Source organism: Dermacentor silvarum, chromosome 6 (genome assembly GCF_013339745.2).
Source record: "Dermacentor silvarum isolate Dsil-2018 chromosome 6, BIME_Dsil_1.4, whole genome shotgun sequence".
Taxonomy (NCBI): Eukaryota; Metazoa; Arthropoda; class Arachnida; order Ixodida; family Ixodidae; genus Dermacentor; species Dermacentor silvarum.
Window position 1 is genome coordinate 176,760,598 of NC_051159.1, and position 22,175 is coordinate 176,782,772.

General features: G+C 46.1%; 3 protein-coding genes across 3 annotated transcripts in view; 2 read left to right on the plus strand and 1 right to left on the minus strand.

Moving 5' to 3' along the window:
* Window positions 1-10,127, minus strand: part of LOC119456444 (ATP-binding cassette sub-family G member 1-like) — a 360,487-nt gene extending 350,360 nt beyond the window's left edge. The window contains exon 1 of the mRNA XM_049669865.1: window positions 10,065-10,127. The gene's annotated coding sequence lies outside the window, so the exon portion shown is untranslated. The remainder of the gene's footprint in view (window positions 1-10,064) is intronic.
* The window catches only part of LOC119457068 (uncharacterized), an 86,618-nt gene that overhangs the window by 22,234 nt on the left and 42,209 nt on the right, over window positions 1-22,175 (plus strand). Inside the window, exons 3-6 of the mRNA XM_037718895.2 lie at window positions 10,085-10,645; window positions 15,162-15,950; window positions 16,374-16,668; window positions 20,461-20,598. Of these exons, the coding sequence (XP_037574823.1) occupies window positions 10,085-10,645; window positions 15,162-15,950; window positions 16,374-16,668; window positions 20,461-20,598 (1,783 nt within the window). The remainder of the gene's footprint in view (window positions 1-10,084; window positions 10,646-15,161; window positions 15,951-16,373; window positions 16,669-20,460; window positions 20,599-22,175) is intronic.
* On the plus strand, window positions 14,957-21,818 carry LOC125946455 (acetylcholinesterase-like). The gene is made up of 2 exons (XM_049669868.1): window positions 14,957-16,668; window positions 20,461-21,818. Exons 1-2 carry the CDS (start codon window positions 15,185-15,187, stop codon window positions 20,600-20,602), a joined length of 1,626 nt encoding a protein of 541 aa, XP_049525825.1. The 5' UTR covers window positions 14,957-15,184; the 3' UTR covers window positions 20,603-21,818.

Below are 22,175 nucleotides of genomic sequence, written 5' to 3' on the forward strand. Positions count from 1 at the left end.
TACCACGAGAAGGAGAAAACTAGGTCGGGTGATGAAGTTAGGAAATTTGCAGGCTCAAGTTGGAATCAGTTAGCGCATGACAGGGGTAATTGGAGATCACAGGGAGAGGCCTTCGTCCTGCAGTGGACATGAATATAGGCTGATGATGATACAGGGTGTCCCAGCTAAAAGTAGCCAATGTTTTAAATACGACGGAGTGTGCTAGGAGGCTCAAACCAACTCAGTGGTGTTGAGGATCGCGTGTCCTAGTCTACAGTATTTTTTAACACGAAAGTGTTTTATTCCGGGGTCCACCAAGACTTCACTGACGTATTTCCGTCACGGAAATACGTCATAGAACATAATACAAAGAAAGAAACCAGAAGAAAAAGTTCCACAAACATGCAAAATTTGGAAATCGAACCCACGACCTCTCGGTCCGCGACGATAGATCGCCGAGCGTTTAACCCATTGCGCCACAAACGCATTTGCAGAGAGCTACACAGACGCGCCTTATATATCTAACACTCCTCCGTGTACCCGCGCTCTTGCTCGGGGCGGTGCCGCCGCCTACGAGCAGAAAAGAGAAGTACTGCATTATGACACTAACGCGCACCGACAGTGAACGCTTCGGTGGTCTCAGCACTCCGACGCCTCGATGCCAGCATTCGAAGGGACGCTGGCATCAAGAAGCACTACCAACGCCAGGTGGCGTTCACCGTACTCAGCACAGCGGAGCGTGGCCTCCGCAATTAGCTCTGAAAATGTTCCTGAAGTTGATCGCGGAGGCTGCAATTACGACGCGCTGTACGCGCTGATTTGACTCGGTGACGATTCAGTTACGTGCTTTGTCTTGCGCGTTGTATTAGTGTGTCAGTTACGTGCTTCGTCTTTCGCGTTGTGCTAGCGTGTGCAGCGTAGTGCAGCTTCCATATGCACGACGGTTGCTCATGGTCATCGACGTTGGTAGTCGTGATGGAGGAGACGTGCCACCAGGCGTCAGCGTGGGTGCATCAACGCCTAAGGGCGCTTTAGCCACAAAACACCAATAGACATTATATATCAATGTGCAATAAACATTACACTACTTCTGTGAAGACACGTTTCACTTTCGTGTTCTATACCGATTCCTATATAAGAGGGATCAACCACATGTTTTTTTGTTTTGTTTGGCAAAGTCAATTACTTAGTATAAATTAATTACCTAACTTTTGAAACAATAGCTTCACCAAGAAAGTGCCAATACAAAAGTTGTAGATCACATTTAAATACGGCCGACTGCAGTGTTTGCAACTAGGTACCATTGATGGAGCTTCTTGTAATTGTCTTTAAAGAAAGACCGCGAAATACAATAACAGGCGCGTGATAGCGCCACTACTTCAGCGCTCCCAGACGACTGATCAAGAAACGAAATCCGATTGTGTCTGCAGCGCTGTCCGGGACAGGCTTGGTGTTTCAGGTGGCCGCAAGATACGTGCCAGCAACTCTCGCTAGTAAGATATGATCGCGAACGAACAGAAGAACATGACAATTCTATTTTCCTTCCCAATTTAGCCATCCTGCGGTCAACATTCACTCAAGCCCGAGATTTCTTTTTTGTGTGTGTGTGTGTGTGTGTGTGTGTGTGTGTGTGTGTGTGTGTGTGTGTGTGTGTGTGTGTGTGTGTGTGTGTGTGTGTGTGTGTGTGTGTGTGTGTGGTGTGTGTGTGTGTGTGTGTTTTTTGGTGTGTGTGTGTGTGTGTGTGTGTGTGTGTGTGTGTGTGTGTGTGTGTGTGTGTGTGTGTGTGTGTGTGTGTGTGTGTGTGTGTGTGTGTGTGTGTGTGTGTGTGTGTGTGTGTGTGTGTGTGTGTGTGTGTGTGTGTGTGTGTGTGTGTGTGTGTGTGTGTGTGTGTGCGCGCGCGCCTTGCGCGTCGAGGCTTCATGCCCCAAGTGGAGCGAATGATGCGTTTATGCCACGTCATGTCGAAACGCGACACACGTTCATCACCGCCGCTCGCTCTGTGCGCCCGATCACGACACGGTACGCGTGTGCGTCTCGTAAAAAGGCATGCAAACAATGTACTTCAGTGATCGGTCGTCTGGGGGCGCTGAAATAGTGGCGCTATCCTGCGGTTGTTTTTGTGTTTCGCGGTTGTTCTTTAAACGCAATTACAAGAAGCTCCATCAATGGTACTTATAGTTGCAAACACTTCAGTCGGTCATATTTAAATGTGAGCTACAACTTTCGTATTGGCACTTTATTGGTGAAACCAATATTTAAAAAGTTAGACAATTAGTGTGTACTAATTAATTGGCCTTGCAAAACGAAAAAAATACCGCAGACTAGTAGGACACGCGATCCTCAACACCACTGAGTTGGTTTGAGCCTCCTAGCACACTCCGTCAATTTTAAAACATTGGCTACTTTTAGGTTGGACACCCTGTATACATATACACTCGTCAAGCCAGGGTCCGACTTTTCGCGTCCGTCAATTGCCAAAGTCCCAAATGCGCATTTGTGCTTCGGTAGCATTGAACGTTTAAGACTTTAGAAAGCTAATGACACTTGCTGCAACGCAAGACACATACGCTCTCGTATAATGCGACATTAACCGTTTTGATGCAGCGTTAATTCTCGTAGGTTAGGTTAATTAAAAGAAGCGCTAAATTTGCGCCGTATGACATTGCTACTTCTCGTATTTTTGGCTCATTCGTGCGTATGTGTTTCGTTTCTTTTCTTTATCTTTTTAGCAACAGTTACAATCGTATGACAAAGGCAGCAAAACGGTAATGTTCACCTAATTAAGCTGCTTTCTTTGAAATCACAGAGCCGATGTGGCTGCTCAGCAAAAAGGAAACAAAACGACTTCTGTCAAGCATAGCCCGCCACTTGTGAGGAAGCGCCAAGAAAGCTTGTCCTTTCTCTCTCTCTCTCTCTCTACGTTACGTTCACCTTTCGGCTGCTTAGCGTGATTTATTTCAGTGATTATTTGAATGCACAAGAAGCAAAAGTGCGGGTTTTGCAAACTCAATTCTGGAATCGTTGCCCCATTCTATATTCAATTTTGCAAGTAGCTTTCCCTCGTGATAAATCTAGGTTTCCTTAACAATATTAAGTTACACAGTACGAAGCATATGCAGGTTCACTAAGAATGATACACTGTCAAGCAGCTCACTAGTGAAAGAAGTAAACATGTTCGCGTGCCGTTTACTGAGTCGTGCGTGAGCAAAGGAACGAGCCTTTCAAGAGGCACCAACGAACGCCACCAAATGAGTTCGCACCGGTGAAGTATACGTTTTTAACACATAGTTTTTTTATCCATTTGGCGGAAAAATGTTGGCATCATTATGGAAAAAAAAATCAAGTCCGAAGTTTTTATTTTTATTTTATTTTTTTTTTAAACCATCGCGCCACAACTTGGGCGCCGCTATAGGTCAGCGCGACGTCACAGATTTAAATGTGCTTTCTCGTAATAGGACCGTCTGTTTAGTCACACAGGAAAGTTCTCGAAACTCCCTAGATAAAGCCTTTGGTTCTCTCAGTATCTAAGGTATAGCTCTTCTTCACCGATATTCGATAAACTAGAGCTGTGTCGACGTTATCAAAATCTATGACGTCACGCCAAACTGCTGCGGTAACTTCGGGACGGCATCGCCCACTCATCTTTCCTTTATTGCGTTTTTGTGCGAGTGTGTTTCACGTGCCAAAACCACGATATTATTATGAGGCACGCCGTAGTGGGGGACTCCGGACTAATTTTGTCCACCTGGGGTTCCTTAACGTGCACGGTGTACACTATACTGGCATTTCTCGCATTTCTCCTCCATCGAAATGCGGCCGCCGCGTCCGGGATCTCTCTTTTTTTTTTTTTTTTTCTGCTCACTCAAGCCTCCTCTCAAGGTAAAAGCGGCTGTTTTGCTAACGGAGACAAGTGATTATTAGTGCAACTCAACCCATTCTTCTACGTTAGCGTCCCTTTGGAAACCCCGAACAGCGCTTGTTATCACCTAAGCTGCCGGGCTAGCTGGAAAAAAAAAAAATTGGAGTGAGTGGTGCTTTTCCCTAATAAATGTGTAGCACCGGCTGCGTAAATGAACATATAATGCGATCTCGTTCAAGCCGTGTCGTACTAACCTCGTAGCCGGTAAACACCCTCCTTTTATACTATACTATCAAATGGCTTTTCGGTTGTTTAGGAAGAAAATACTGACGTTCACTTGCTGCGTCCGCCCTCGTGAATTGCTGGCACCATTAAAGTTGAATCTCTCTCTCTCTCTCTCTCTCTCTCTCTCTCTCTCTCTGGTACATCCGCTGTCTAGAGCACTGCACAGGCTCGGGCTTACCCGAAAGCCCGAGCCCAGCCCGGCCCGTGGGCCGGGCCGGGCCGGGTAGAACAGTTTTTTCACAGGCTCGGGCCGGGCTCGGGCATGGCGTGTGCTTTTTGACCCGGGCCCGGGCCGGGCTCGGGTTTTTTGACGCGGGCCCGGGACGGGCTCGGGCTTTCTGGTGGTGTGCATGTAACGTGCAGCGAGTTATTCTCGGGCGTCTCAACTCTGAAAAACATTATTTTTCGGTCTCGGGTCGGGTTCGGGCCGGTTTCGAGTCGGGCTCGGGCCGGGCTCGGGCCTAAGGTAAAGGGGTGGCGGGCCGGGCCGGGCCGGGCGGGTAGCGTAGATTATTTCCGGGCCCGGGTCTCGCCATAAAAGTTTTGATCGGGCTCGGGCGGGCCGCCAAACGTAAAAACGGGCCCGGGCCGGGCCCGGGCTGAAAAAATCGGCCCATGCAGTGCTCTACCGCTGTCAACTTATAAGGTCGAAGGGCTTCGTCATACGATGCGACACATGTGCAAGCAAAGCGCGCTCGCTCAGGTCACTTAACCCCCGACCGGCACTAGCATTTCTCTTCGCTATAAGCCATTTCCACGGGCTTTCAGCAGGCGATAAAGAAAGAAGGACAGATCAATCACGTTGCTTTTTGCCTCAAACTCAAACAGGCGTGTTACATCTACCTTTTTGCCGTCCCACTGTCACCTGGATATTCTACATTTTGCCTTCTCTTTTTCTGTACCGCTTGCTTTTCAACCACGTTATGAGTGTGCCAACGCATTTTCGCCTCTCTTCCTGCGGAAGGTAGGACACTTTGCTGTCGAGCTGCGGCCCGGGAACACGCAAAGCCCGTGTTGGCGTGGCTGAAAGCTGAGCGCGGAGACACGTGGACATCGGGGGAAAACACAATTTTCCCTCCGGAAAGCATGTCGCGCGCAGCGCTCTCTGCCATGCCGGTTAAGAATGCACCCGCCAATGCTGTTTCTTTTTTACCGCGACAGCGTTAGTCGCAGAAAATCCGGCGTTGGCTTCGGCGTCGGTGTTAAACATCGGCGTCTGGCGGAAATAATCATCATCCCGAACCACCCCGATCATACAGGCCCTCCGCGTGACGCAAGGCGTTAGTGAACAAAAATTTCTCAAAGTAAAATCCGTCAGAAAAATCAAAGTACGACTTAACCTCAACCTACAGGCGTGATAGCGTCGGATTGTAATTTGGATATACGAGAAAAAAGTCTGATAAGCAGCCAAGGATCTTTGAATGCTATCGCGTTCCACTCTTAAAGGCGAAGCTTAAGCGTCCTGCAGTACTTTTTTTTTTTCTTCTTTTTTATCTCCATGACCCCACGAGTGCGTTGTAAAGAGCACAATCAGTTCGTGTGTATGGATGATGAAAGCATTCGTGTTTTATTTAAAAAGAAATAAAATTGAATTTGGGTGTTTTAAATGCCAAAACTACGATATGGTTATGAGGCACGTTGTAGTGGGGGACTCCGGTTTAATTTCGACCACCTGGGGTTCTTTAATGAGCACGAAATAAACGATGTATTTTTAACATTTTGCCTTCATAGAAATGCGGCTGCAGCGTCCGGGACCCGCGATCTATGGCTTAGCAGCGAAATGCCACTATGCCACCACGGCGGGTCGTGTTCTATCCACGTTTAAGGGGAATCTTCACCTCGGGGACAACTCCGATTTTCAAATTCAAATGCATGTGAAACGCAGAAGATGATCTTACAACCACTGAAGCGACTTTCATAAAAATGAATGCATTTGAGAGAGAACGTTTAATTCTACCGGATTTTGTGAACAATTTTGTTTTGATTTGCCGCCTCGAATATTTTGCAAGATTTATCGAAAATTGATAAGTTTAAGAAGAATCGAAGTGCAGTGAACTTTGAACACAAAAAGATGCTTCATATTTTAAACAGCATTTGAAGGATCGTCTAAAAGAGGCAAATATACTGTATTAGTCTAAAACTAAGGTGAAATTGGTATATTGTTTACGAGACTTTTGCGGACGTCTTACATGTGGCATATATTTCAGAGCAGTAAACAATATATAAATGTTGTATTGTTTAAGACGCTTCATTTCACTTAATTTGAATGAATGATGGCCTAATCAAAACGTTTACTCCTAGTTTTGGTAGATTTTCAACCGTACTAAATTTTAAAAAAAAACTTCATTAGTATAGGCTCGGCGGATACTGAGCAAAGCAATTTCTCCGTTACCAGATATACAGATATGAGCTATACAAAAATCAGTCACACTTGGAAACAAAGTTCTGCTTAAAACAAGACCTCTGCTGAAAACAAGAGAAAAAAACGGTACGACGCACGACTTGATTGTCTATTCTGCTTTAAGCAGTCTTTGTACTCGATTTCATCACGATGGTTTTATTTTTCGATGTGCCCTGCATGGACACGGTAAAAGCAAGTACCCGGAGACCATAAAATATCCCGTGACCCTCATAGAAAACTACGTATAACATTTGATTAATTTCAAGCGCTTAAGGGGAAGCAGGAAATACTGAGAGAAGAAAATACAACACTCACTGTGCCTGTTTTTCCGTAATTAAGCGCTGGAAATGCACCAGATCTCAAAATTTCAACTAGCCCAGCTTTCTTCCATACGAATGACATTTCCATGCATAACACTGCTGAAGAAAAATACTGCCCAAACTCCTTAGTGCAACTTGTCAGATAATGCAAATCAGCATTATTTCCGGTCGCTCATCTTGCGCTCATGCAACCAGTGATTGATGCAGTGGCCGAGTTACGCACACCGCGGCTCACTTTGTCGGGGATGACGCAATATGCTGCAAGTATTGCAATGACCTGTTCCAATTACCTAATTGGTGAACCTAATTATTTGGAATTAATCTTATTGGGTGAAATTAATGCAATCGTAATCTGAATTAGGGTTAGGTAATGCATATGAATGAATCTTCATTACCCTTATTATTCTTGATCGGGGTTAAGCAATGTAATCGTAATTAATCTCAATACGGTCTAAATCATCATAATTACCTTTAACTATTCATAATTCGTCTTAATCGTTTTATAGTCAATCAATCGAAATTAGTCTTAATTAATTTAACCGTAATTACTCTTGAGTAGACTAAATAACTTAACGAAAATTAAGTGTAAATAATATCGTAGTTAATTATTAGTTATTATTATTTGTAATTTATTATTTTCTTTTACGCTTCCTTAACCTTCATTACTCTAGAGGATTTATTTAGGCATAATTATTTATCCATAAATAATTATGCCTTTTATTAACCGTAATAACTGTTCATAGCTATTCAGTATCAATATATGTAGCCATAATCATAAATATCAGTAGTCTTACGTAGTCATAAGGCATTCAATGTACGCCTATGGAGCGCGTCGTGTCCCGCGTTACAGATGCACGGACGGACAGATTTCCGAGCGAAGTAGCCCTAGCATGCTTACGCATTAAAATCAGTGTATTCAGTATGTTTCGCTAACTTCGATTCGCGAGCAGTCTTTGAAGTGGCGGAGATCGGTGGCGCACTTTCCGGAGGTCGCAAGTCGTTCAACGACTTAATTATCGCTCAACCTTGCTGAACTCGACGCACACCAAGGCCGGTATATTGTAGCGATGCCTTCCCGGTAATAATGCCTTTTCGCGCTTATCGCGCTTTGTCAGTGGTCAGAGCGACGGTCCGCTCGCGTTATCAACGGGATCAGCCGGCCGTGAGTCATGAGTCATAAGTCATCGCTACAAAATCGCGGCCCAAAGGTGGCTGTCTGTGAAAGCACTATTACGCCTGTGCCAGGCTAAACCCAGTAACTCCTCTGTATAGACCTTTTCACTGATTACAAACATAGGCCCTGCACGGCTTCCGGTTTTGCCCACTGACGTAGCTGCTAAATGTAACTGGTAAAGAAGCAACCATGCGTTAAAACCAACGCCTCCTATAATATAGGAGGCGTTGGTTAAAACATACCAGGCTGATAAGGCACGTGACCGGAAGTTTCTTTGGGGCGGCACGCTCGCTGCTGTTATCTCGAGCATGAAACCGTCTATAGGCAGTCAAGCAGTTCAGTGTAAATACGCTAGAAAATAGTTATGTCGTATAGCTATACATCGCAGTGCCTCCGCTATAGATAGTATTCAGGTGACGTCACGCAGCCATGTCTCACCGCGCTGGTACCCTAAGATGGCCACTACGATGACGTCTTGCAACGTATTATCACGCGCAAACTGTTTTGCTTTTTCAAGGCGATTGTTTTTCACCGGTTTATCATTGTTATCGCTCTGACGTTCGACGCAGGACGCGCTTTTTATTGCTGTTTCACCGGTTTATCATTGTTATCGCTCTGAAGTTCGAACTAAGATGCGCTTTTTGTTGCTGTCATGTTCCTTGCTTACGCCCCTTCTCGACCTGCTGGTACCCCATTATGGCGTCCGCGATGACGTCCGTACAACCTATGCATAGCACTGTTCGTTTACTGAATATTGTCCCTTTGCAGTATCGGTGAAGAATCGGACAGTGCCAGAACTGTGAGTTAGGAATCTAACTCCTCATTGGGCGAACTTGTGCCCAGGAAGACAAACAACCCTCAAAGCACAACGACATCGGCGAGTACAGTCATCGAATCTGAACTGACAGGTCTAGTCCATGCGCTATTTATACATTTATCACGCTACATGTGTTACAGAATAATCCCTCGGTCTAGCTAACATTCGAGAATGTACCACAGCATTCACGTCGCGCACACACGCAATGCGATCAGACGAGACTCTTTCGCTACTTAATCCGCGACAACATTGAAGAATTTTCGGTTTCAGTTACCTGCCATGGTGGCGCAATAGCTTTGCATGGTGTTGCGCTGGTAAGCCCGAGGGCGACCGCGGCAGCCGCATTTCAACGGGGGCTAAATGCTAAAACACCCGTGTACCGTGCATTATGGTGCACGTTAAAGAACCCAAGTGGTGAAAATGAATCCGGAGTTTCCCCCTATATATACTATTCATGTGACGTCACGCAGTCATATCTCACAGCGCTGGTACTTCTCTTCTTTCTTGGGTTTTACGTGCCAAAACCAGTTCTGATTATGAGGCATGCCGTAGTGGAGGGCTCCGGATTAATTTTGACCACCTGGGGTTCTTTAACGTGCACTACAACGCAAGCACACGGGCGTTTTTGCATTTCGCCTCCATCGAAATGCGGCCGCCGCGGCCGGGATTCGATCCCGCGATCTCGTGCTCAGCAGCGCAACGCCTTAGCTGCCTGAGCCACCCCGGCGGGTACACCGCGCTGCTACTCAAAGATGGTGACTACGATGACGTCAGTGCAACGTATTATCACGCGCAAACTATTTTGCTTTTTCACGGCTCCTGCTTTTCACCGGTTTATCATTGTTATCGCTCTGAGGTTCGACGCAAGACGCGCTTTTTGTTGGTGTTTCACCGGTTTGTCATTGTTGTCGCTCTGACGTTCGACACAAGACGCGCTTTTTGTTGCTGTCATGCTCCTTGCTTACGCCCCTTCTCGACCTGCTGGTACTCCAATATGGCGTCCGCGATGACGTCCGTGCAACCTATGTATACGGCACGGCTCATAATAATATGGTGGTTTTGGCCCGTAAAGGACACATTTCAGTATATCGGCGCGTGTTGCGCCGAACGATAACTCGATAACAGCGATAATCTAGTGAAAACGGTCACCGACAAAAAGTAAAATTACATACGCGTGACAATATGAGCATGCGTACTTGTACTGCGTAGTAGAAGTAAAAAACTCTTACTTTTTACTGTCGATGCGCAGGCAACAAGTTCAGCTGCGACTGCCGGCTGGCCTGGATACTGCACCTGGAGAAAGCCACGCGCAACGCCAAGTTCCGTCGAGAACTGCGCCACGTCAAATGCGACTTCGAAGATGCCACGACGGCCCCGGCCAACGCGACCGGCGGCAGCAAAGTGGTCCGGCTGAGCCTCAAACAACTGGGATGCACCGAGGACTACGAGCGTCCCGCGTTAGGCGATGGCCCCCTCACGACTGACACTACGGGGTCCGTGCTGTCTTCTGCACGTCCTTACGATGACGATTACGAAGACGTCAGCGATGACGAGGCAGACGGCGACGAAAGCGACGATAATTCGCAGGGTTTTTCGCCGCACGACAGGCAGCACTCGCGAGAAGAGATACCATCTGTAACGAACGAGGTCGACGTCATCCTGAGTCAGCAAAAATCTCTCGAGAAAGACGTGTCGGCGAATGGCCATAAGGCTGCTCACGGCACGGCTTCAGAAATTGTGCCTCGCGAGGCCGCGACAGTGCTGATGTTCGTTTTCCTGTTCTCTGTCTGTGCGAAAAACTGTTGCAGGTGATAACGTTTAAACTGGTTGTTTTCGTCACTACAAATTGTTTCTCCGAAAAAAAATGGAATAGTGTGCTTGGCGAAGACAGGGCCAGCATAATGTCGCAATTTATTCCGCTCGATTGTGTGCCCCATTTATCATTCGCCGTTCATTGCCAATTGATCCCGTTGATAACACGGACGGAGCGCCGCTCTGACCACCGATGAAGCGCCACAAGGAACGGCGTTGGAATAGAATTGTTACATTATCTCTGCCCAGATTTCACAAGCACCTATATATCTTTCCTTACAATTTCATAATCATGAGAGTTACTCATTGTTCGTGATCACGGAGCTTTCATGGTACTTTCGAAAACATCGATGAACAACGTCACAGGCTTTGCGCTCCTCTTTGGTATATAGATTATAGGCATCGTAAACACTTCAAGAAGCCGTGTCCGGTCTCGTTGATATGGCGACACATTTCACTACCGAATATTTCAAACTTCCAACAGAACAGATATTCTGAGTTGTGCAGGTTTTCGCAGGTCGTACCCGCTTAGTAAAACTCGCGCTCGCCGAGCAACTGCACCACTCGTGGCGCACGCATCAAAGCTCTGTAGTCTGCAATTCTTCAGTCCATAATAAAGCTTATTTCTTGAGCCTAACCACAGACGAGGTACGCGCTCTCATAATTATAAACAATATGTCTCGGCGTATTTACCAATGCAGACACGCACTATACATTTGCGTTTGGTATTCGAGCCTAATGACGTCGGTTGGCTGGCTGGTATACAGGAACCTCCAAGCGGCTCTATAACAGACATCAATGAACATAAGTGCTCATCCAGTGACCCGCTTCTGTTGCTCAGAATGTATGGCAGTAGGCTGCTGCGCATTATTCTGCTCTCCGCTATGCGATCTCTCAAAGCGCGGACGTTGAACTAAATTGAATTAATTTATTTTCTCGCCCATTGAAGCGAGAGGAGGCGTAGAATAAAGGCATAAATCCTGATAAGAGTCGCAATCCGCACGACTAAATGATAATTCGTTTGGCATGAATAAAGCCATAATCCACCAGCGCACCTCCGGAGAACGAATTTAATACAAATATGCTTCACTCGTCCCAACGGTACACTTAGTCGCTTAAGTTATACAAAAATAAAAAGAAAATCACCGCCCAAGCACTCCGTACAGATGGTTAACCAGCGAAGCTGAAACTTGTGGCACCGGTGTTTATCGCTGAGTTAATCCCGACGGTTCATTAAAGTATTTCTAAATTATTGGTTACGTCTTTGTGTTTCTTAATGATGTTACAGGCACGTTTGGTTGCGACGGAGAGAACGACGTCACTGACGGTATGCCCGCAGTCCGCTGTTGTCGCTAGCGTTCGATGTCTCGAGTTTGCTCAGCTGCGTGGTTGGCAGCATTTGCTCGCTATTGCCGCTTGCGATTCTTCGACATTAAATTGCTTCAAAATTTTAAATCTATCCGTTACGTAAGATAATGAATGGTCCATACCCCCTTAAGCAATGGCTCATAACCCTGTAAATGCGGCCTCCCCATTACGACGACATAAGAGAAATGAAATTCTACGCTGGAATGATGAGCGGCAACGCAGCCAGCTGTGGAAGAAGACGACGACGACGAACGTGGGAGCAGTGGCACGAGCGCATCCCGATGGGCGCCGACGATCCAGCTGCGGAAGAAGACGACGACGCTAGCCACTGCTATAGTGCCTAGAATGTAAGTGTATTCTAGGCACTATACCACTGCAATGACGCTCGAGCCAATGCTGATGGTGGTAGTTTTCTGTGGACAGGCAACTAAACGCGTTTTTCGTTTCGCCTAGCCATATAAAGCTTCGCTTTAAAAAATTACACCATCTTCCCGTAGGGGAACCCTGAGTAGTATGCGAAGCAGCCATAGGGTCGACTCAAGGTAGTTTTATCAGCTGTATAAACTTGGACATGCAGCAGCACCAGCAACGCGCAGAACTGTTGTCGACGCCGTCGGCGTTTTGCCCGCGTTCGCACCGAACGCGCGCGGCGTTGGTGACTGTTGCCGGTGCCTCTGGGGCGCCTACCGTCGCGCCTCTAACCTAAGCTGCTTCGCATTATTGCCATTCGTTGCGCAATCCGGAGAGGAGCGTGGGAGAGGAGAGGAGGGGGAGGAGGATGCGCATGCGCAGTAGGGGTGCGGACGCCGCACGGAGGATGGATGGATGGATCGAGGGAGGGAGGGAGTGACATCGCATCTGTGACTTCGCATCTAAAATATGGGATTCGTAAACAATAAACGTTCTGTCAGTCCTTCCGGAATCGAGTCTTACTGCGGCAGTTTCACAGTATCTCACTGTTCACTGTACCTTTTGATTGCATAGACTGACCGGGTTGCACAAATTCATTTCCTTCACTACTCCAGTGATCGTAAATTTCAACGCGATAGCGTTAAGGGCAATGTGTCGCAGAAAATCCGGCGTCGGCAACCGGCGTCGGCGTGCGATGCGGGTGGAGTAGAAAATCATCCCAAAATACCCAGACCGCGCAGGCCCTCTACGTGGTGCAAAGTTTTGGTGAACAAAAATTGAATTTCTCACAGCGAAATCCGTCAGGAAAATGGTAAAGTACGACTTTACCATTCGGCGTCGGATTCGCCGTCGGATTGTTTACCAATCGGCGTCGGATTGTAATTTGAATGTGCGAGAAAACCTAATTCTGCTACGATGAAACTCAAACACAAACCCCTTTTTCAGCATTTCTACCAGACCTACTATGCGAACGGGTCCTGATTACGCTATCGCGTTTTACTCTTAAAGGTGAAAAGCGTCCTCCAATTTTTTCTCGCTACATTGTTGTTGTATGTGAACAAGGTCGAGAAGTGCACTTGAGTTTGACTGAACACGTGTCGGCTCATCTGCGATCTGTTTAAGATTAAAAGAGAAAGCTAAATGCAGGAGGGATTCAGTATGCGTACTTGATGGCTCTGCACACAAAAGGTCTCAGTTTATCTTTGGCAGGTGCAAAGTCTCCACGCATAATGGTGCACTGAAAACGGTTACTGTGTTCGTGTAAAAAATCGTGTAGCGATTCCAGGACAGTGATCTCAGACCAGTCTCAGAAACATGACAGTGAAACGCTGCAAACCTGAGCAAAGCACACTGCTAACAAAATATTCTCAAGCTTTGCGTAACTCTTGTCAGGATAGGAAAGAGCGGTGATTATTTATATGAGTACATGATAAAGACACTGGCGAGCTTTCCGTTGTATACGTACTCACCGAAAATACCGCAGAAACTAGAGGCACGCAATTTTACCCGTTTTTAGAACCGAAAATAAAAGAAACGCTAATCATTTCCAAAAACGCAAATGTCTTTTATGCTCTTATACAGCGTTCTAAACAACGAGTTTATTGACTAGGCTCGTGACGCCTAGCACTGACCTCATAACTATTTCCTTCTGAATAACGATGTTCTGTCGGGTGGCATCGTAAGCACCACCGGGTGTGCAAGGCCTGCATGCTCGTGCCTAGCTGGTCCCGTCCGCAGTTTGCCTTCATTGTATACTCATTGTGCTAAGCACTGCAGACCATGTTGCTGTTATGTTCAACAATAAAGAATGCTTCCGAGTCGCCTCGTATTAGAGAAATAGGCCAGAAATCTTAAATTATATCTTATAAAAACAGTGTTATCATTTCCGAGGACGTGTGCGAGAACAGCAAATAAAGTATAAACCTCTGTTTTTCTGTTCTAGAAGAATCCAGCGCTATCTAATACGACTAGCACTTCGTGGAAACGTCTCAAGAATTTATTCCGATGTCAGTAATAAAGTATATAGTTAGTGATGTGGCCATAGATGAGACATACGTGTCAAACAACAAGCCCTTTGTTGTACTACTAAAGGCTTATGTTTTACTTTAGGGGAACATGCTTAAGGAGCTTGCAGCCGAAACATTTGAGAGCGCCCGTCCCGGAATGCTCACAATAAAACACAATCAGTTCACACTTATTCTTCAAACCACAGTTTCAAAATGCAGGAAGTTAACCTTAATCGCACCTATTTGAACAAGACGGAGACTGATCGCTTTTTATGGGAATAAAACGAAGCAATCGGCACGTTTCCCACAACGGACGCGATGAACATCCTGCCTGATTTGCCGCACACGTGCGACGGAAGGGCAGTGCGCATTGTTCAGTCTGCTATCGCAGTCGTGGCATTCATTATTGTTCGGTTAAACTAGCGCAAGTGATAAACTGATCATCGCGTTCACAAAAAGCAGAATTTATTTGCAAGCACGCGTAACAGCCATTACTCCAGTAGTGGTTTGGTGGCGGATAGGTAGTTCATGTTTTCCTAGCCACGGGGATTTACTCTCCAAGAGCCGACTGCATTTTGGTGAGGACAACATTTATTTTATTTTTGTGTTAAAAAGAAGTCGGAACGCTTATTTATTCTTTTAGTGTTACCATATTAAAGGTGACCATAATGTACAGTATGACGTGCGGCATATAAAAAACGTGTTTTCTTGTTTTCTCACACTTCAGAGGTCCGACGGTGTTCGCCCGAGAAATGGCGTGGCAGAAGGAAGCGCTCGTACTTGCGTCGACTCTCGTAGTGTACACCTTGTCGGCTTCGGACGTCGTCGTTACCAGCTCTCAGGGCAAATTGCGAGGCCGGTCTAATGCCGTATTTGGAAATCCTGTTGAGACGTTTCTCGGCGTTCCCTACGCGCTTCCACCCGTCGGAAACCGAAGGTTTCGCAAACCAGTGCCTTTGACTACTTGGGACGGCGTCTACGACGCAACGGTGCCGAAGCAGTCCTGCATGCAGCCTGTTCAGTCGGGCCGCTTCGAAGCCCCCGTGCCGTTTTCTGAGGACTGCCTGTATCTTAACGTTTGGACACCGAGCACGTCCGACTCACTGCGAAGACCGGTGCTGGTATGGTTCTACGGCGGCTTGTACATGGTGGGCTCGGCGTACGTGGACATATACAACGCCACGGCGTTGGCCGCCTTCAATGACCTCGTGGTGGTGTCGTGCGACTTCCGCTCTTCTATGTACGGCTTCTTTGAGTCAGGCGACGCCGAAGACGGGCCCGGCAATGTGGGGCTTTGGGACCAGCGGCTCGTGCTTGTGTGGATCCGCGACAATATCGCGGCGTTCGGTGGGGACCCCGACCAAGTGACACTCTTCGGGGTCAGTTCCGGATCCATGCTGGCCCACGCTCACGTCCTCTCACCGCTGAGCAGGGGACTGTTCAGACGCGTGTACCTGATGAGCGGCACATTAAACATCAACGTTCATTCTGACTCGGCGACAGACAGCGTCTACAAAGGTAACCAAGTTGCGGCAATTGTAGAATGCGCGACCCCATTTCAAGACCTCACTACGCATACGCGGCGTGTTCTGGACTGCCTCCGAAACGTAACAGCCGATCGTATCGACGCAGCGACGGTTATCGCCATGCTACCAGGTCTAGTATTCTTCATGCCCACGTTCAGGAGTGAATTCATTCCTATGCTCCCTTCGGCCGCCAGCGAGGCAGGTGCGTTCTCTCCCGTGGACGCAGTCGTAAGCGTCACGTCGAATGAGGGAAGCTTTGCATTCGTGAACCAATTCGACCAAAGGTTGCTCGATCCCTGTCTAAGCGATATCGACATGGAAACGTTGCAAGCTGAAGTAGAACAGCTGCTCCGTATGTGGGTAAAAGAAAAAGTGTTGCCGTTTGCCCAAGGTTATGTCGCCACTGCCGCTCCAGGCAACAAAATAGCGCTGAGAGATAAGGCTGTTGACTTCCTAGGCAAGCACAACGCATACTGCCAAAGCCGATTTTTCGCTGAAGATCACTCCAAGTTTGCAATCAACGTGTACGCGCAAGTTTTCGCACATAGGTCGAAGAAGTCGACGCTGCCAGAGTGGGTCGCAGCGTCTCACATGGATGACGTTCCGTACACTTTCGGAATTCCTTTCTTGGAGCCGGACAAGTACACTGACGAGGACAGGAACTTTAGCGCAGTGCTCATGAAGAGCCTGGCAGCGTTCGCCGAAAACGGGTGAGTACTCGTACGCTGCTCCGAAGCAAAATATTACTGGCCCGCCCTCACGCCATGCTCCAGAGTTTCGCCATAATTGAGAGGAATGTTTGACTTGTCCCATGTATCATAAAATTTGTTTACCTTTTAATGCGAAAGCATTATATGACCTATTACGCGAAAATCCGTCCTAGTCGGCACACGGTGATACTAAAAATGGCCGACGGCGCAAAGAGTAAAAACACGTAAAAAAATGCCCGGATTTATGCTTAGGGAGGTTCCTGCTAACAAAGCGAATTGATGGCTTTGAAAAGAAAGTTTGGTACATTTCAGTCTGGGAGGAAACTGAACCCGGGCCTCCGGGGTGCACGCTTCCCCGACGGCACGGCGGCTCTGCGGTTCTGGCTTACTAAAGGTGGACCTAGTGCGCGCGTGTTTGCACACGTCACGTCGCAGCGATGTGGCGCACTAAAGGTGTGGCCTAGTGCGTGCGTCATTGGGCACGTGACGGCGCAGCCAATGGGGAGGAGGTGGCGGCACGTCAGGAGTGCATGAATTGCGCGCGTTCATGACGTTCCGATGTCTACAAAGGGTATAATGCCTTCGCATTGCCGCACGTAAGCAATATTGAGTTTCTCTGCCGAATTTGTTTTTATTTCATTCTATGAGAAGTCATTTGAAACAAACCTGCGGAGACATGCTATGGTATTATCTTTCAAACAACTGGAGTCAGTTTACCTACAGTCGGTGCAGTATAACCAAGCGATTTCTTAAAAAGCACTTGTTACAAAAATCATTGGGGCGAATATATCGTCATATATAATTGGGCAAATGAGGTAGCACATTATTCGTTCATTGATTTTTAGTAACTATTATTCAAGAACACGTGCAGACAGAAATTTAGTGAATAATAAAATAAAATAGAAGTTTAGGACAAAATGTATCATAAGGAACGAACAGTTATAGCTGTTAGGCTCACTCCGCTGGTCGTTTTGACGTCCTCTGGTTTCCACCGCCGTCCGAGAAAATTGGAGGAAGAAAGAAAGGATAATTCTGATTATGTCGCGAGGAGCTTAACTTACGATCAATATAGGCTGGAAGACCAGAAGTTTACCTCTGAGCAACTCTGCTGATGCTGTATGAACTGGTGAGTGATCGCGGTCCCGGAGAGTGTGATCGCGCCAGCCACGGCTGGCTGATGTCCGCTCAACACCTGTGTGCTGGTTATAACCGGAATCCGTGCCTTCTTCGTGTTCTAGCACGTTGCCTTTCCACTTGTGGAGGTGGTCCTAAATTAAGTTTTCTTCTTCTACATGTAATGACAATGACTGAGCGCGCCCGCTTCGTCTTAACTGGTCTTCTTGATCTAGCGCTCGGCTTCACGTGTTTACTGAATGACGCTGGCGTTTTCTTCGGGAATAGCGTGAGGCCTAATAATCTGCTGTCCCAAATATAAATTTGAGAAAAGGCGCACGAATCTAGCAGTAAGAAGTTAAAGGATTGCTTTAGTAGAGACCATTGGCGATAAGTCCGGATAGCGGTGAGCAGTAGTCGAACGAGGAATCTCGCGGAAGCTAACCTTTCGACAAAGGACTTGTCTTCGTCCCGGCAACAACTGCTTTCCTCAGCAGCGCTTTTATGTACGCGTAGCTCACTCTCCTTTAATGGGGGAGGATGGAGAGAATAAGCCGGTGCGTGGCGTGAGGTATTATTTCATGTCAGACTACTGAAAAAAGGGGGAGGGGAGTTGATAAACACGACCGGTAATTAAAAGAGAGTCAACGGAAGGTTGGCAGAAAGGGTGACAAGTGGGGGAACTGGTGTTGGGTTCTTTCGAGAAGTGGAGATAAAAAAAAAACGGAAACGGAAAAGAATGTACGCCTATTATCAAGCGCTGCCAATCCAGGGTGCCTGGCTTTTTTAAGAAAGCAGGAACTATGCATATAATCTTTCCGGAATTTAAAAAAAGAAAAAAATTATGGTAGAAACTCCCTTAAGGGGAATAATCGGCGTGCGAATCATTATATAGTGGCTCCTTATTTAAATGACCAAAAATTATATGGAAGGGTCAAGTGGTATCACACATACAACCTTCTTTTTTGGTCGAGGCATGTGTACAGTCCGAGAGCAGGATCAGCTCTGGAGAGTGGTGGTATAGCTATTTGCTGCATGCCGTCCTATTGCCCTATTGTCCAATCATTGCACCAGTGAGCACATGCTTCCGCGACAGGTGCGCGCCAACTTTGTGGTAGCGGCGCCTCTAGCGCCTGAAGGAAGCGGAGCTTCGGACTTTGTCGCGAGGGATGTGGCCTTCATGCCCAGATGATCCAGGACCCCAAAGTTATCGTATGGTCATGTGACTCACCTTAAATGAACCCTTACTACATAGATAATACAGATTCGCAGTTTTCAAACTCCTGTTATCACTTCATACTCCTAAAAAAGAAACAAGATTCGGTTTCGAACTAGACATTTATTTAAAATTTCATTAATAAACCACTGCATATATCCTAATAATCTGGAATATTATAGACCTTATTAGGGGTCTAGTTTAAGATTGCCGCCTTATTTTCCCAGACTTGTAAGTGGAAAAGAAATATTTTTAAGGTGGGACAACAAATTGAAAATGACATTGTGTGGCATTGCTGAGAGCTTACTATATAATGTTTCCCATTAAAAAAGGAGGGGGAGGGGAACAGAAGGGAACCGGGTCAGAGGAGCTGAGTTCTAGCAATCTGGGTTCTACTAAGAGTAAAAATGGAAACTATGAACGTACATAGGTAAGAGGAGGAATAAAAGCCGAGTCTCTCTATTTGACCACCGAGACGCGCAGCTTCCACAAACGTATTACTTCTCGAAAGGAGAGTAAAACTGCCCCTTTTCACTAAGACAAACCCCTCACGCTTACTGCACATGTTTCGCCAGCTCTCGCATCACTGCCTCGGATCCTTTATTCTTCCCGCTCGTTCTCATTGCTCGCCTTGCGTGATTACACATCTCGGGGGCAATCGTGATACAGCTTCAGAACCGAGTGCAACGGCAGATAGCACAATTCTAGTCCTCTTGAGCTGTATTACTCGTAGAGCTGGACATTAGCTGGCATGAGTAACTGAAATGCTTACTCGAATAAATAACAATTGTATTAATAATGTTTCCAAGTAATAATACTTTACGTCACATACTGCAATTTACGAATTATCGCGGGTGGGCGCGCAAGGCATATTCACTTGGAACAAATTTTCACGCTGAAAGTAGTGTCGAAATATTCTTTCCCAAAGTTTGCGATTATTCAAGATTGGCATGCAAGTCTTTTTTTTTTAATGCATAAAGCGGCGTTTTGTTAAAAGAACTAAGTGAAAGAGCATTGCATGTATTTCCACCGCAAGTTTGACGGAGCGTAAATCAAAACCGGTGGCATCCTTAGAATTTGTTCCAAGTGGATATGCATTGCAATCTCGTAAGGGGGCTTCAGGCAAGTACATTAAATCGTCCTTAAAAGCAGTGCGGTAACTATACGTAAATAACAATATGTGCCATTAAGTAATTAGCTAATGAGCTAATTCTCCAACCTTTGTTAATTATTTAGTTATGCACTTTGATTTATTGTGCGAATAACATCCACTATTATTAGCAGTCCAGTTCAAGGAACGAAAATGTGCTGCATGTAATTTTTTTTTTTTTAGTTCTGTATAGTTATAAAAAAAACACCTTGCATGAGCTAGATAAGATAGTTTTTAAAAGACGTCTCCTAAATATTACAAGCAGCACCAGTTGAAAAGAACTCGCTACTATTTGCTTCTCTTCCGGTGCCAGGGTGCCCAAAATTCCTGAGCTGCAGTACTGGCCGCCATTCTCTGCCACTTCTCCAAACTTTGCGTGGCTTCAGCCTGGAAACTACAGCCTGCTGAAAGATTTCCTCGGCACAACCTGCGACCTGTGGAGAAATTTTCTGTAGGCACAGCACCTTTTGTAAATTGCTGACTGCAACAATGCAAGTCGCTCATGATCAGTAGCGTCATTTCAGCCCAACTTTTCAAGTGAATGAGTGATTGCATATGTGCACACGTGGCCTGTTCCTGGCAAAAACTTTACAGCTGTAATGTTAACGGAGCTCCAACCAGTACTCGTACAAATGAGATGCTGTCGCATTTTGTTGATTTATTTTGTTCCGGTTTTACCCTGACGTAATAAATAGATATTTAAAAAGAAGCATGTTATTGCAGCCCAAAAATATTCAAATATATTTTTTTTATATTTATGCGCTGTGCACGCTCCGAAAGACGACGACAGAAAACGAAGGATGTTTGCTCCACTTGTTTTTTCCGGCTGTCGGCGTGCTGTTCAAAATTAGGAACTTTTACTAATTAACGCACCTTTAAGGTGAGCTTATTTCTTAATTTATAAATTTTAATTTTATACGACGACGTTTTAAATATGCTTCAACGAAGACTTTAAGAGTAAGGGTGCTTCAGGTGAGTGCGTTAAATCGTCCTTAAAAGCAGCGCAGTAACTATAAGAATGTTACTTTGTTCGGCTACACACTATTCACTCAGGACACACCAGAAACTGTGCGATTGCCACTGGTGACATCCAATAGCCGACTTGACCTAGTCAAGGCTAACCGTTAAAATGCCGACGTTGAAACTATAGGAATCGGTTGGTGCCAACGCTATTTTGCCTTGCAATTTTGCCTCTCAATGCGCAACGAAGAGAAGAATACTGTCTGGGTTGTTTCCGCTTTTGTAAGAAAGGAACAAGGTGGTGTCGACTGTGGAATTTTGGCTCCGATGTCATTTATGAGACGAATCGCGATGGCACAGTAACGCTGCGAATACGCACATGTTTTACGAAGTTATTGAAAAATAAATTGGCTAATTGGTGTAATTTCCTAGGATGAGACTTAATTAGGCACGGAAAGACGTAAATGACAAAAATAAATAGCCAGGATAAAGCGCCGGTTTGTCATGTTCTCTTTCTTGTCCTTGGCGCGTACTAGCACCTAATTTTCTTCCAGCCTTCTTTACGAAGAAGTCCCACAACACTGAACCTCTCAAAGTCAAAATCATGCCGCATGCATTCGTACGTGTCTATTTAAAGCCACTCGCCAATACGCATTAGGAAGCAATAAATAAATGAAGTCTGTGTCTCTTGTGAAATGAAATAAAATCACTTGATCATTTCTTACTAGGTTGACGCTGTTTCTTTCCTGGATTGCTATTCTCAACGATGTCAAATTCCACTTTACTGCCAAATTCACCATCTTGTCAGCTCTGATTGGTTCACAGGGAAGTTACGGTCTATCTGATTGGCTCTAAGTGCCGCCGTTGCAGAATTCGATACTATGACGGAAGTTGACAATGTCCGGAATAGCACCCCTGTTTCCTTTGAGAGCATCCATATGCTCATAGCCCCGCGCGCAGCCACCTTCGGCGTTTACACTGACCTCATTGTTAAACTCCTAACAGCGAAGCTGTTTAAGCCAGCCATCATTAACCAAGCATCATTAACATCATTAACCAAGCATGGAG